A 12,132-nucleotide genomic window follows, 5' to 3' on the forward strand; every position below is an offset into this window, starting at 1 on the left:
AGCAAACCTCAATAGATATAAGAAGATTGAAATAATACTTTTTATCTTATCAGATCACCATGGTCTAAGGCTGGACTTCAACAACAACAGAAATAACAAAAAGCATACTAACACGTGGAAACTAAACAACTTTCTACTTAATGACACATGGGTCACAGAAGAAATAAGGGAAGAAATAAAAGACTTCCTGAAATTTAATGAAAATGATGAACAACATACCCAAATTTGTGGGACACATTGAAAGCAGTGCTAAGAGGAAAATTCATAGCACTAAGCGCCTTCAAAAAGAAAAAGGAATCATCCCACATAAACAACCTAACAACACATCTGGAAGCTCTAGAAAAAAAAGAAGCAGAAACACCCAAGAGGAATAGATGCCTAGAAATAATCAAACTCAGGGCTGAAATCAATAAATTAAAAACCAAGAGAACAATCCAAAGAATCAACAAAACCAAGAGCTGGTTCTTTGAGAAAATTAACAAGATAGCCAAACCGTTAGCCAATCTAACTAAAAGACAGAGAAACACTATCCAAATTAACAAAATCAGAAATGAAAAGGGAGACATAACAACAGACACCGAAGAAATACAAAGAATCGTAAGAACCTACTTTAAAGGCATTTATGCCACAAAATTCGAAAATTTAAGGGAAATGGACAAATTTCTCGACCAATTCCATTTGCCGAAATTGAACCAAGTCCAGATAAACAAATTAAATAGCCCTATTTCTCTTATAGAAATAGAAGCAACCATTGATAGTCTCCCAACCAAAAAAAGCCCAGGGCCAGATGGTTTCAGTGCAGAATTCTACCAGACCTTCAAAGAGGAGCTAATACCGGTACTGTTCAAGCTATTCCAAAAGATAGAAATGGATGGAATATTACCAAATTCCTTCTATGAGGCCACAGTCACATTGGTACGTAAACCTCACAAAGACCCAACAAAAAAAGAGAATTTCAGACCAGTTTTTCTTATGAACATTGATGCAAAAAAACTCAGCAAAATTCTCGCAAAGCGAATACAACAGCATATCAAAGACATCATTCACCATGACCAGGTAGGCTTCATTCCAGGCACGCAGGGATGGTTTAGCGTATGGAAATCCATCAATATAATCCACCATATAAACAAACTGAAAGAGAAAAACCACATGATCATCTCTTTAGATGCAGAAAAAGCATTTGACAAAATCCAACACCCAATTATGTTCAAAGTTCTGGAGAGATCGGGAATACAAAGCACGTATCTAAACATAATAAAGGACATATACAGCAAACCAACAGCCAACGTTAAATTAAATGGAGAGATACTCAAGGAAATTCCTCTAAAATAGGGAACCAGACAAGGCTGCCCCCTGTCCCCTTATCTCTTCAATATAGTTCTTGAAGTTCTAGCCAGAGCAATAAGACAGCAAAAGGAGATCAAGCGGATACAAATGGGAAAGGAAGAAGTCAAATTATCCTTATTTGCAGATGATATGATAGTGTATATAAGTGACCCGAAAAATTCCACCAGAGAACTCCTACAGCTGATAAACACCTTCAGCAAATTGGCAGGATACAAAATAAACTCAAAAAAGCCAGTACCTTTCCTGTATACAAATGACAAACAGGCAGAGGAAAAAATTAGGAAAACTACTCCCTTCACGATAGCCACAAACAATATAAAATATCTAGGAGTAACTCTAACCAAGCAAGTGAAGGACTTATTCGAAAAAAACTTCAAACCTCTGAAGAAAGAGATTGAAGATGACATGAGAAGATGGAGGGATTTACCTTGTTCGTGGATCGGGAGAATCAACATAGTAAAAATGGCCATCTTACCAAAAGCAATTTACAGATTCAACACAATCCCTATCAAAATACCTACAAATACTTTGAAGATATTGAAAGATCAATTCTCAAATTCATATGGAGAACTAAAAAACCCAGAATAGCAAAAACAATCCTATACAACAAAAGATCCTCCGGAGGAATCTCCCTACCTGATCTCAACCTGTACTACAGAGCAACAGTAATTAAAACAGCATGGTACTGGCAAAGCAATAGACTGGTGGATCAATGGAATCAAATCGAAGACCCAGAGATGAATCCACACACATTTGCTCACTTGGATTTTGACAAAGAAGCCAAATCTATTCAATGGAAAAAGAATAACATCTTCAACAAATGGTGCTGGTCTAACTGGATGTCTACATGTAGAAAAATGCAATTAGACCCTTATTTGTCACCATGCACAAAACTCAAGTCCAAGTGGATTAAAGACCTCAACTTAAAACCAGAGACATTAATTCAGTTAGAGGAAAAAGTGGGGAAGAGCCTGGAACACATAGGCACAGGAAACAACTTCCTGAACAGTTCACCAACAGCCCAGGCCTTAATGTCAACAATTAATAAATGGGACCTCATGAGACTGAGAAGCTTCTGTAAGGCAGGAGACACTGTCAAGAGAACAAAACGACAGCCTACAGAATGGCAAAAGATCTTCACCAACCCTTCATCTGACAAAGGTTTAATATCCAAAATATATAAAGAACTCAAGAAATTAAACACCACAAAACCAAACAACCCAATTGTGAAATGGGGCTTGGAACTTAACAGAGAATTCTTAACAGAGGAATACCAAATGGCTGAGAAACACTTAAAGAAATGTTCGTCCTCGTTAGTCATCAGAGGAATGCAAATCAAAACGACACTGAGATTCCATCTTACACCCATCAGAATGGCTAAGATCAAAAACTCAAATGACACCACATGTTGGCGAGGATGTGGAGAGAGAGGAACACTCCTTCATTGCTGGTGGGAATGCAAACTAGTACAACCACTTTGGAAAGCTATCTGGCGCTTTCTCAGAAAAATGGGAATAGGGCTTCCTCAAGACCCAGCCATCCCACTCCTTGGAATATACCCAGAAAATGCCCTACCACATAACAGGGACATATGCTCAACCATGTTCATAGCTGCTCTATACATAATAGCCAGAACATGGAAACAGCCTTCAAGTGTCCCTCAATGGAAGAATGGACTAAGAAACTGTGGTATATTTACACGATGGAATACTACTCAGCTATTAAAAACGAGGAATTCCCGAAATTTGTGGACAAATGGATTGATCTAGAAATTATCATAATGAGTGAGTTCACCCAGAAGGAAAAAGAGACAAACGGTATATACTCACTTATATCAAAACACTAGTCCAAGGGATACGTACCATGAAAATCTTTACTTACCAAGAAAGTGGGTCAGAGGAGAGGATATCCGATTGAGACTTTAGGCAAGAGTAGCATGGAAGAAAGAGGAAATAGTAGGACCCACAGGGTCCTGGAAATCTACAAGAAGAACTTTATGACAGGCAGATCTGGATCCTGGGGTCCTCCTCAAACTAAGGCACCAGCCAAGGAGAATATAGGCAGTAAGCTTCGAACCCCTACCAGGACCTAGCCGACAAACATGATATTCTCCACCGTTGAGTGGAGAGTGAGATCTGACTCTCACACGAACTCTGGTGCCCCTTTTCTGACCATGTCCCCCAGATGGGGAGACCTGGTGGCACTCAGAGGAAGGATAGCTAGTTACCAAGAAGAGACTTGCTATTCTGAGAACATATATAGGGGGAGGAGGTCTCCCTCAGTCACAGACATAGGGGAGAAGAGAAGGGGAGAAATGGGAGGGAGGGAAGAATGGGAGGAAACAGGGGAAGGGCTAACAATTGAGATGTAATATGAATAAATTAATAAAAAAATGTTATTTGGCCCTTTTCCCTTGCAGCTTTTAATATTTTTTCTTTGTTCTGTATGTTTTGTGTTTTGATTATTATGTGACGGGCAGTTTTTCTTTTCTGGTCAATTCTATTTGGTATTCTGTAGGCCTCTTGTATGTTTATAGGCATCTCTTTCTTTAGATTGGGGAAATTTTCTTCTATGATTTTATTGAGAATAGTTTCTGGGCCTTGGAGACTGATATCTTCTCTTTCTTCAATGCGTATTATCCTCAGATTTCTTCTTTTCATGGTGTCCTTAATTTCTTGGATGTTTTGTGTCAGGAGTTTTACAGATTTCGTATTTTCCTTAATGGTTGCTTCAAGATCTGTGATTGTATCTTCTAGACCTGAGATTCATTCTTCCATCTCTTGGATTCTGTTAGAAAAGCTCACCTCTGTGTTGCTCGCCTTCTTCTCTGAGGTCTCACGTTCTCGTTTTTCTTCTGTCTGTGTGTTTATCATTGAATCCATTTTCGTCTTCAGATCTTGAACTGATTTTTTGATTTCTTTCATCTGGTTGTTTGCATTTTCCTGAAAATTTTCCAGTTCCACTCTATGTGCTTCTTTTATGTCTCTCACCTGTTTGGCTGCGTCCTCCTGCATTTGATTACGAATTTTATTTGTTTCCTCCATTAATATCCTCATTACTAAGGATTTGAGGTCATTTTCTTGTATTTCCGTTGTATTTGAGTTCTCTGGGTTGTTTTCTTTGGGATAGCTGGAAACTGGAGACGCCATGTTGTTTTGAGGGTTTTTTGCATATGCTTTTATGCTGTCCTTTAGACATCTTGGTGCCTTTGTTTTTGTTGGGTAGCTTCCAGAGTTGGATGGAGGGAGTCTGATGATAGATTCACTTGTTTTCTCACGATTTCTGTAGGCTGGAAGCTCTGATACTTCACTGGTGTGGATGGCAGGAGGTTAGCCCTGTCGTTTTGGTCTCTCATAGCCAGTGATCCTCAGCTCCCCTGTGCTGTGGGTCCTGCAATCATTCTGGGTCTCTGAATGAGCATTGGGTCAGGCCAAGGTATCCACAGCCTTCTGGGTTCCCTGCCAAGTCCAGCCAGGGACCCTGGGCCTGAACCACGTGCTGAGCTCAGCTAGATTCTCAGGGCCTGAACTGTCTGCCGAGCTCAGCTAGGGATTTTGGGCACAAAATGCACACAGGATCCAGCCTGAATTTTGGGGGGCTGGGACTGCACACCAAGCTCAGCTAGCCTTTTTCTTTATTTTGTTTTTCAAGACAGGGTTTCTTTGTGTATCCTTGACTGTTCTGAACTCTCTCTCTGTAGACCAATCTGACCTCAAACTCAGAGATCCACCTGCCTCTGTGTCCCAAGTGCTGGGATTAAAAGTGTCCACCACCACCACCACCACCTGGATGAACACTCATTTTAATGATGGTTCCAGCTCTCAAGTCACCTACCACAAATGGGTTTTGGGAACAGGTGGAACTCTCCAGGAAGCACATGCTGAGACAGAGATCAGTGTGTTGGAGGCTCACAGAGAGCATCTCTGGGGATCAACTCTCACAGAAGGGAAGGGAAGAGAGTGGGATTTGGAGGCTGGGGGAAAAAACCAACAAACTGAAAGGCTACCTCATGGGCAGGCTTAGTCGGTCTTCTGGGAAGTTCAGAACATGGAATGACATGTTTGCAACATCTCCAAATGGAGGAAGGGAGTGTGACTTCCTATCATGCCATCCTAGAAAGAGACAGCCTTGGGGAAAAGCCACCATCTCCAGCAATAGTAATGGGCTTCAGCCAGCCTTCATCCACAGCAGCACCTGCCTGCCTCAGAAGTGGTCCCTCCATACAGGAGTATGAATGCCCTGTTGACAGTCTGCCCCCATGAAGCCTGCATGTGGAGAAAAGATTCACCGTACTTGACTCTGGAGTGTAACGTGTATGTAACGATTTTGCTAAGCTATTTTCTTGGCTGTTTTTTATTCTCCCCCAAAGAGTCTTAAAGTGGTGTGAATTGTGTTCAGTCTTCCCCGATAATTTCCCCTGGTATATACTCTTGACGGCGCCATCATTTTAATTTTAATTTTCCATAACAACCACAAAGTGATTAATTTGCCTGAGACAAAAGAGACTTTCTAGAGAAAGGTAGGCAATGATTGATGCCTCACTTCTGTTGGAAGTTTGACTGACGTATGTTGTCTGCTTTGTAAGTGTAGTCAAAATACAATTCACATTTAGGAAGTCATCTTCATGAGATTTACGGGTGTAGTTTTTAAAATGAATTTATTTATTAATTCACTTTATATCCTGTTAGGAGCCCCATTCTTCCTCATCTCCAAGTCCCACCTCCCTTCCTGTCCCCCACCTGCCTCCCCTATTCCTCAGAAAAGGGGAACCCCCCCTTCCCATTTACCTCAGCTTATCAAGTCATATCAGGGCTGAGCATGTTCTCTCCCCCTGTACAGGATTAACATACTACAACACACAGACCCAAAGAAGATAAGTAACAAACAGGATCCAAGGAAGGATGCTTGTATCTTACTCAGAAGGGGAAATAGAATAGACAGAGGTCATGGTTGAAGAGAGGGAAAAAAGTACGAGAGGAAACACAGAGAGATATGAAGGTGGAGATCAGACCTTGGCAGGGCTGGGGACAGGAGGACAAAAGGCCTGTAGCGAAAAGAGAAATTGTGTGTGTGTGTGTGTGTGTGTGTGTGTGTGTGTGTGTGTGTGTGTGATCTCTGTGAGAAGCTGGAGACCTAAGTCAGGGTAGGAACGCTGGCAGGGACTCCTAGTAGCAGGGGTCATAGAGACTGAAGAGGACAGTGTAACTAGACAAGTCCTCTAGGAGAGAGACGGAGGGAGGGAGGGAGGGAGGGAGGGAGGGAGAGGAGAGAGAGAGAGAGAGAGAGAGAGAGAGAGAGAGAGAGAGAGAGAGAGAAATTTTGATACCTTTGCATATGCTTCCTGGGTAAGTGTGTGTGTGTGTGTGTGTGTGTGTGTGTGTGTGTGTGTGTGTGTGTGTGGTTTTTTTTATCTTCAGTTAGCTGGTTAGTTCAGTTTGGGGACTGTATATTCATTATGACATTTCTCCTTCCAAATCCTTCCATACACCCCTCCCTACTCTTCTTCAAATCCATGGCCTCTTTTTTCATCAGTTGTTACCTCACGCATATATTCCCAGATAAAATCTGTTGAGTCTACTACAGAAAACCACAATCAATCAATATTCAGAGTTGTGGAGCCCAGTCTCAATCGATACAGCTATAAAAACTCTCCCACACCCAAGGCTCAGGGAATGCTGTGGAAGAGAGGATGGCAAGATTTTTTAGGAGTCAGAGGATCAGGGAATTTGCAGTTAGATTGTGTCTCCTAATAAAGCTAAAAACTACTTCCATATCTTGTAGGCAGGGTGAATTTTGAGCCGGAGATTTTATAGGTGGGTTGCTGTTCCCCCCTTTCTCTCTCTGTACATGTGTATGTATGTATGTACACAAATACGCATGCATGTGTGTAAGTGTGTATATGTGTGTTTGCAGTTGCCATACCATACATGTAGTCAGAGAACAACTTGTGGAAGTCAGTCTCCTCTTACCATGTGAATAGCAGGTTTGGAACTCAGACCTTCAAATTTAATAATTAAATGCCTTTTATCTACTCAACCACTTTGTTTGTCCCCTTTTTATTTGCATATTTACATAGTTTTAAAAAAGGTAACAACCACATTCAATTTTCAGCATCCATGTGTTGGATATTTATTTTTGTTACACAGAAGTAGCAAAGCATGAAAACATTTGCAAAGGCTATAAAAGACACTTTATTGGATTTTTATTCAGAAGGGTTAAAATGTGTGCACATCTACAAGTGCCAGGGATGATTTAAATTCCTCCAGCATGAATAATAGATAAAAGTACAAGGTGAGACATGTTGAGGGAGACTTGCTAAGGTATTGGGAAGTTTTTGATAAATTAATTCTAAGAGGAAGAACTTTGGACAGAAGTCAGAATGTGCACACAGAAAAAATGCAAATGAGACTGACTTCTGGGACTCTGGATATCAAGTTCCTAGAACACTACACATTTTCTAGAAGGACAGACTTCATCTGTAGAGACTGAGGAGAAAAATGGTGTATTCAAAGAGAAAATTTAGCAGCAGGGGGTGGCACAGCACATGGGGCGGGGACAGGTGGAGATGACACAGGTGGGGCGGTAGCAAGTAGTGTGGCAGCCAACCTGACCACAGACTGGACGCAGGCAGCAGCAGGGGCGGCAGCAGGGGCGGCAGCAGCTGGAGCCACAGCAGCTGGAACCACCACAAGAGGGCTGACAGCAGCTGGAAATACAGCAGCTGGGGCGGCAGCAGGTGGGCTGGCAGCACACAGACTGACAGCACTGGGGCCTGCAGCAGCTGGGTCTGCAGCAGCTGGACACACAGCAGCTGGGTCTACAGCAGGTGGGGTGGCAGCAAGTGGGCTGGCAGCACATAGACTGACAGCACTGGGGTCTGCAGCAGCTGGGTCTGCAGCAGCTGGACACACAGCAGCTGGGGCGGCAGCAGGTGGTCCTGCAGCAGGTGGTCTGGCAGCAGCTGGGCTGGCAGCACACAGACTGACAACACTGGGGCCTGCAGCAGCTGGACACACAGCAGCTGGGGCGGCAGCAGGTGGTCCTGCAGCAGGTGGGCTGGCAGCAGCTAGGCTGGCAGCAGCCTTGGCCACAGCCCTCCTCAGAGCTGACAGAGCCACAACAGGAGCTGACCATGGTGTTGGAGGTGGAGGTTTGGGGTTGGCTTACAAGAGGTTGAGAGTTCCTAGTCTGGTTTCTTCCTTTACTGTCTCTTGCTTTTTATACCCTGCTGGGGGCTAACCACATGACTCTTGTTTCTACTACAGAAGATCAGTTAGCGTTAATTAGTTGTGTTTATTTATATAGAGAAAAGGCACTTCTTCCTTTTCCTGCTTTATTTTGAGCTATCTAATTTGGCAAAGCCAAGAGAATCAGCTTTCATTTTCTCCCTTTGATAAATCCCACAAAGTACACACAGTTCATGCTTTGTCCCCTTGGGTTGAGTGTTAATTCTTTATTTCTGGCCTTATCCAGGAGTCATATGTTCAGAACAGACTTTACGGTGACTATATCTCTAGCAGCAATAGGTTAGAAGCAAGTCTTATGGGACACTGGTGGGAAAACAGAATGAAATCTTGAAGGTAACTCACAATCAACAAAGAATATTGTATTTCTTAAATGGTCAGTCTGGTTTGAGGAAGCTTAGTGATGGTCCTAGCAATCTTGTCTTATTTAATCTCTCAAAGGTGAAACAATTTTGCAGTGATAATTACTTTTGAACAACAAAAGCATGTTGGCATGATGAGTCCTTAAACATTATTAAATTACTAGTGTCATGTTTTTCACAGTAGAGTGACTTAGAGGCACACTTTGAGCAACCTTTTGGTAAGTCGGCACACCCAATGAGTATGTGCAAACAATAATCTTAGTACATAGTCTACCTGCATGAAATTCCCAAAGAATAAATCAAACATAATTTTAAAAGCTACGTCCTTTCTATATTCTGAGCTATTTTTCCTCAATAATGTATATTGGAGAAAGTTTTGCTTGAGATAAGATAGAAATAAAGACTTAAACCTTCATCTGCGGTCTACAAATGGTTAAGGGAACAGGCTATAAACATCAGAAAGAGCTGGTCAGTTATTCCCAGGGTTGTTAGACTAGTCAATAAAGTAACAATTACATATTTAAATCTGTGCACTCCCATTGGAAGGAGAGATAACACTGACAGTTAAAATTTGCTGAACAGCTACTGTGTGCCAGGAATTTCTGGAGTGCTCTGTAATTGTTACCTTATTTACATTTCTCAAGGGCTCTGTAAGGCAGTGCAATTCTTGTTAATTCCTTACACATGAGGTAACCGAGGCCCCAAAGGGACTGAAGAGTCACAGGCAGTCTCTCATGGAATATGAAGAATGACAATCTGCTGTCACTTCCTTTTCCTAGATTGTTTTCTTCTTTGTCAAATTAGCAAGCTCTCACCCAGCTCACTTCTAATCTTTCTTTGGGTTTGCTACACTCCATGGCCCTTCCTTTCTCTATTGCCTCTGTCCTAGAGCATCACGTCATATCAGAACTGTTTGGTTTTTAATCCCCTTTTCCAAGGTAAAGCCTAAAAGGTCTCAGTCTCAAGGAAAAGTCTCACTCGCATTGTTAGTGTGGTGCCAGTCACGGGCGAGAGGCCACTGGAGTGAGTGCGGGATGATTAAAAGCAAAGGCGGTTGTCATTGGCAGGGATAACCTAGAGATGGAAGGGTGGACCAGTCAGATGACAAACACGAGTTTGGATGGCCATATGCTTCAGACTTTGATGGGCTTCCCTAGCCTGCCCAACCCTGTGTGGAGACTGCAGAGGAAGACAATGGAGAGAAACATAAGGCCTTTCTTGAATTTATACTGAATGTTGTGCCATCGCTCAGCGGGAAGAAAAGCGGGAGCACCATGCAAACATTTGAGAGTGTGAAGATGACAGGAAGCCTGAGGTGGTGGTTGTAACACGGGGGTGAGAGGTGAATGCCTGACTAGGGCTGTGGGAATAAATGCAGAGAGGAAAGCCTTGATGCACCACGTACTTCAGTGACGTTAGCTGGAACTGTTTACAAAGCCAACGGAGATGGGGAAGGGTCTCAGTTTAACGCCCTCCTATCGCATACACGTGAACTCACACCACACTTTCACAGTCTAACTCTTTCCCAATAGTTTTGGCATGAAAAATGTACACTAGCAATCAGTAATACATATTATATATCTATGACATTGTCAAAGAGCAAAGCCAATAAAAGTTTTAAAAACACTGCACACTAAGCCATCAAAAGCAAGATAAAAACAGAAATGGCAAGGAAAAAAACCACACACACACACACACACACACAGAGAGAGAGAGAGAGAGAGAGAGGGCGAGAGAGAGAGACAGAGACAGAAACAGAGAGAGACAGAGAGACAGAGAGACAGAGGGGAGGGAGACAGAGACAGAGACAAGAGACAGAGGGAGAGACAGAGACACATACACAGAGACAGAGACAGACAGACAGACAGAGGGGATAAGTACAATATTGTTTAGCTAAATCGATATAGACACAAACTGTTGCCTAGGTGTGTATAGGCATACCTGTAGACAATTGCTTAAGCGGAGAAACTTCTCTTTGTAGCCAACAGCAACACACGCAGAGAGGTACAGCTGCTCAATGTGCTGAGGGCTAGTGACACTTCAGTGCTCAGCCTTAAGTGAGATTCCTATACCACACCGTCTAAGGCTCAGGGAACAACGCCAAAGAGGGGACTAGAATGTAAGATCAGGAAGACAGAGAGGAGGGCTACTGACCTTCATCTTCTTCACAAGGCACAGCCTTTGCCAATACAGACCCCCAGCAGCGGGTTTTTATCCGCTCTGATCTTGCACAGGACTGCCCCTCCTTTCAGCAGTCAGTCATGGGTTAGGGGAGGGCTCTGATCATTCCTGCTGAGCTATTGACCACTGGTAGATTCTGGGGGAGATGGTATCCTAGCCTTTCTTTTCTTTTTCTTCTCTTCAACTTTTTATTGGCTCTTTGTGACTTTGACATGATGCACCCCGACGCCATTCATCTTGCTCTCCCCTCGTACCCACCCTCGACCTTTGCAAGTGCTCCCAACAAAGAAGAAAAATTCTCGAGTGGAAACTGTAGTGTGTCACAATATGTTCCACAGTTTACCTCCTTGTTCACACTTCTGTCTTTACAAATGTTCATTGCAATGACTTGTTAGTCTGGTACAAGGCCTCTGGCTTCTGCTGTTCTATCAATACTGAAACTCACTGGGTCTCCTTTTGGATATCCTGCTATTGCCCTGTGTCATGGAGATTCTGTAGTTTGGGATCTGTAGGACCGGCCCCTTTGTGCACCCCAGCAGTGCTTCAATGGGGTAGATGTTGATGTGGGGCAACTCAGAGCCCTGGATCTGGGCCTGAGAGGTGTCTGAGCTGCTCAGCCCACTGTCTCACCTGCTCTCTCACTCTCGGGGAGGCTCACCTGCAAGCTCTGCAACCAGGGCCAATTCTACCCTGCTGCCCTGTGTTGCAGCTGGTGAGGGACAGGGCCAGTTCTCCCATTCTCACGATCCCAGGGGCCCACCTGCCATTGGTGGCAAGGGATGAGGGAGGGGTGGAGGGCATTTCTCCATCATCCACACTTCTGTACAGCAGACAAAAGGCAGGGATGGCTCGTCTGTGCTCACACATTCAGGCCGGCTCACCTGAAACCTCCATAATCTAGTGCCAGCTCTACTGTGCTGCTCAGGCAAGGTGCAGGGCCCCCACTCCCTACTGCTATAGCAGGTGAGGGGCAGGGCTAGCTCTCTCACCTGCCACTA

At 43.5% G+C, this 12,132-nt stretch overlaps 1 protein-coding gene across 1 annotated transcript; it reads right to left on the reverse strand.

Annotated features, from left to right (window-relative positions):
• Positions 1-7,456: 7,456 nt before the first annotated feature.
• LOC127200363 (keratin-associated protein 4-7-like) lies at positions 7,457-8,525 on the reverse strand. Its single transcript, XM_051158560.1, has one exon. The coding sequence runs from the start codon at positions 8,479-8,481 to the stop codon at positions 7,867-7,869; it is 615 nt and encodes a 204-aa protein (XP_051014517.1). The 5' UTR covers positions 8,482-8,525; the 3' UTR covers positions 7,457-7,866.
• Positions 8,526-12,132: the final 3,607 nt, after the last annotated feature.

This window comes from Acomys russatus, chromosome 16 (genome assembly GCF_903995435.1).
Source record: "Acomys russatus chromosome 16, mAcoRus1.1, whole genome shotgun sequence".
In the NCBI taxonomy this organism is placed as follows: domain Eukaryota; kingdom Metazoa; phylum Chordata; class Mammalia; order Rodentia; family Muridae; genus Acomys; species Acomys russatus.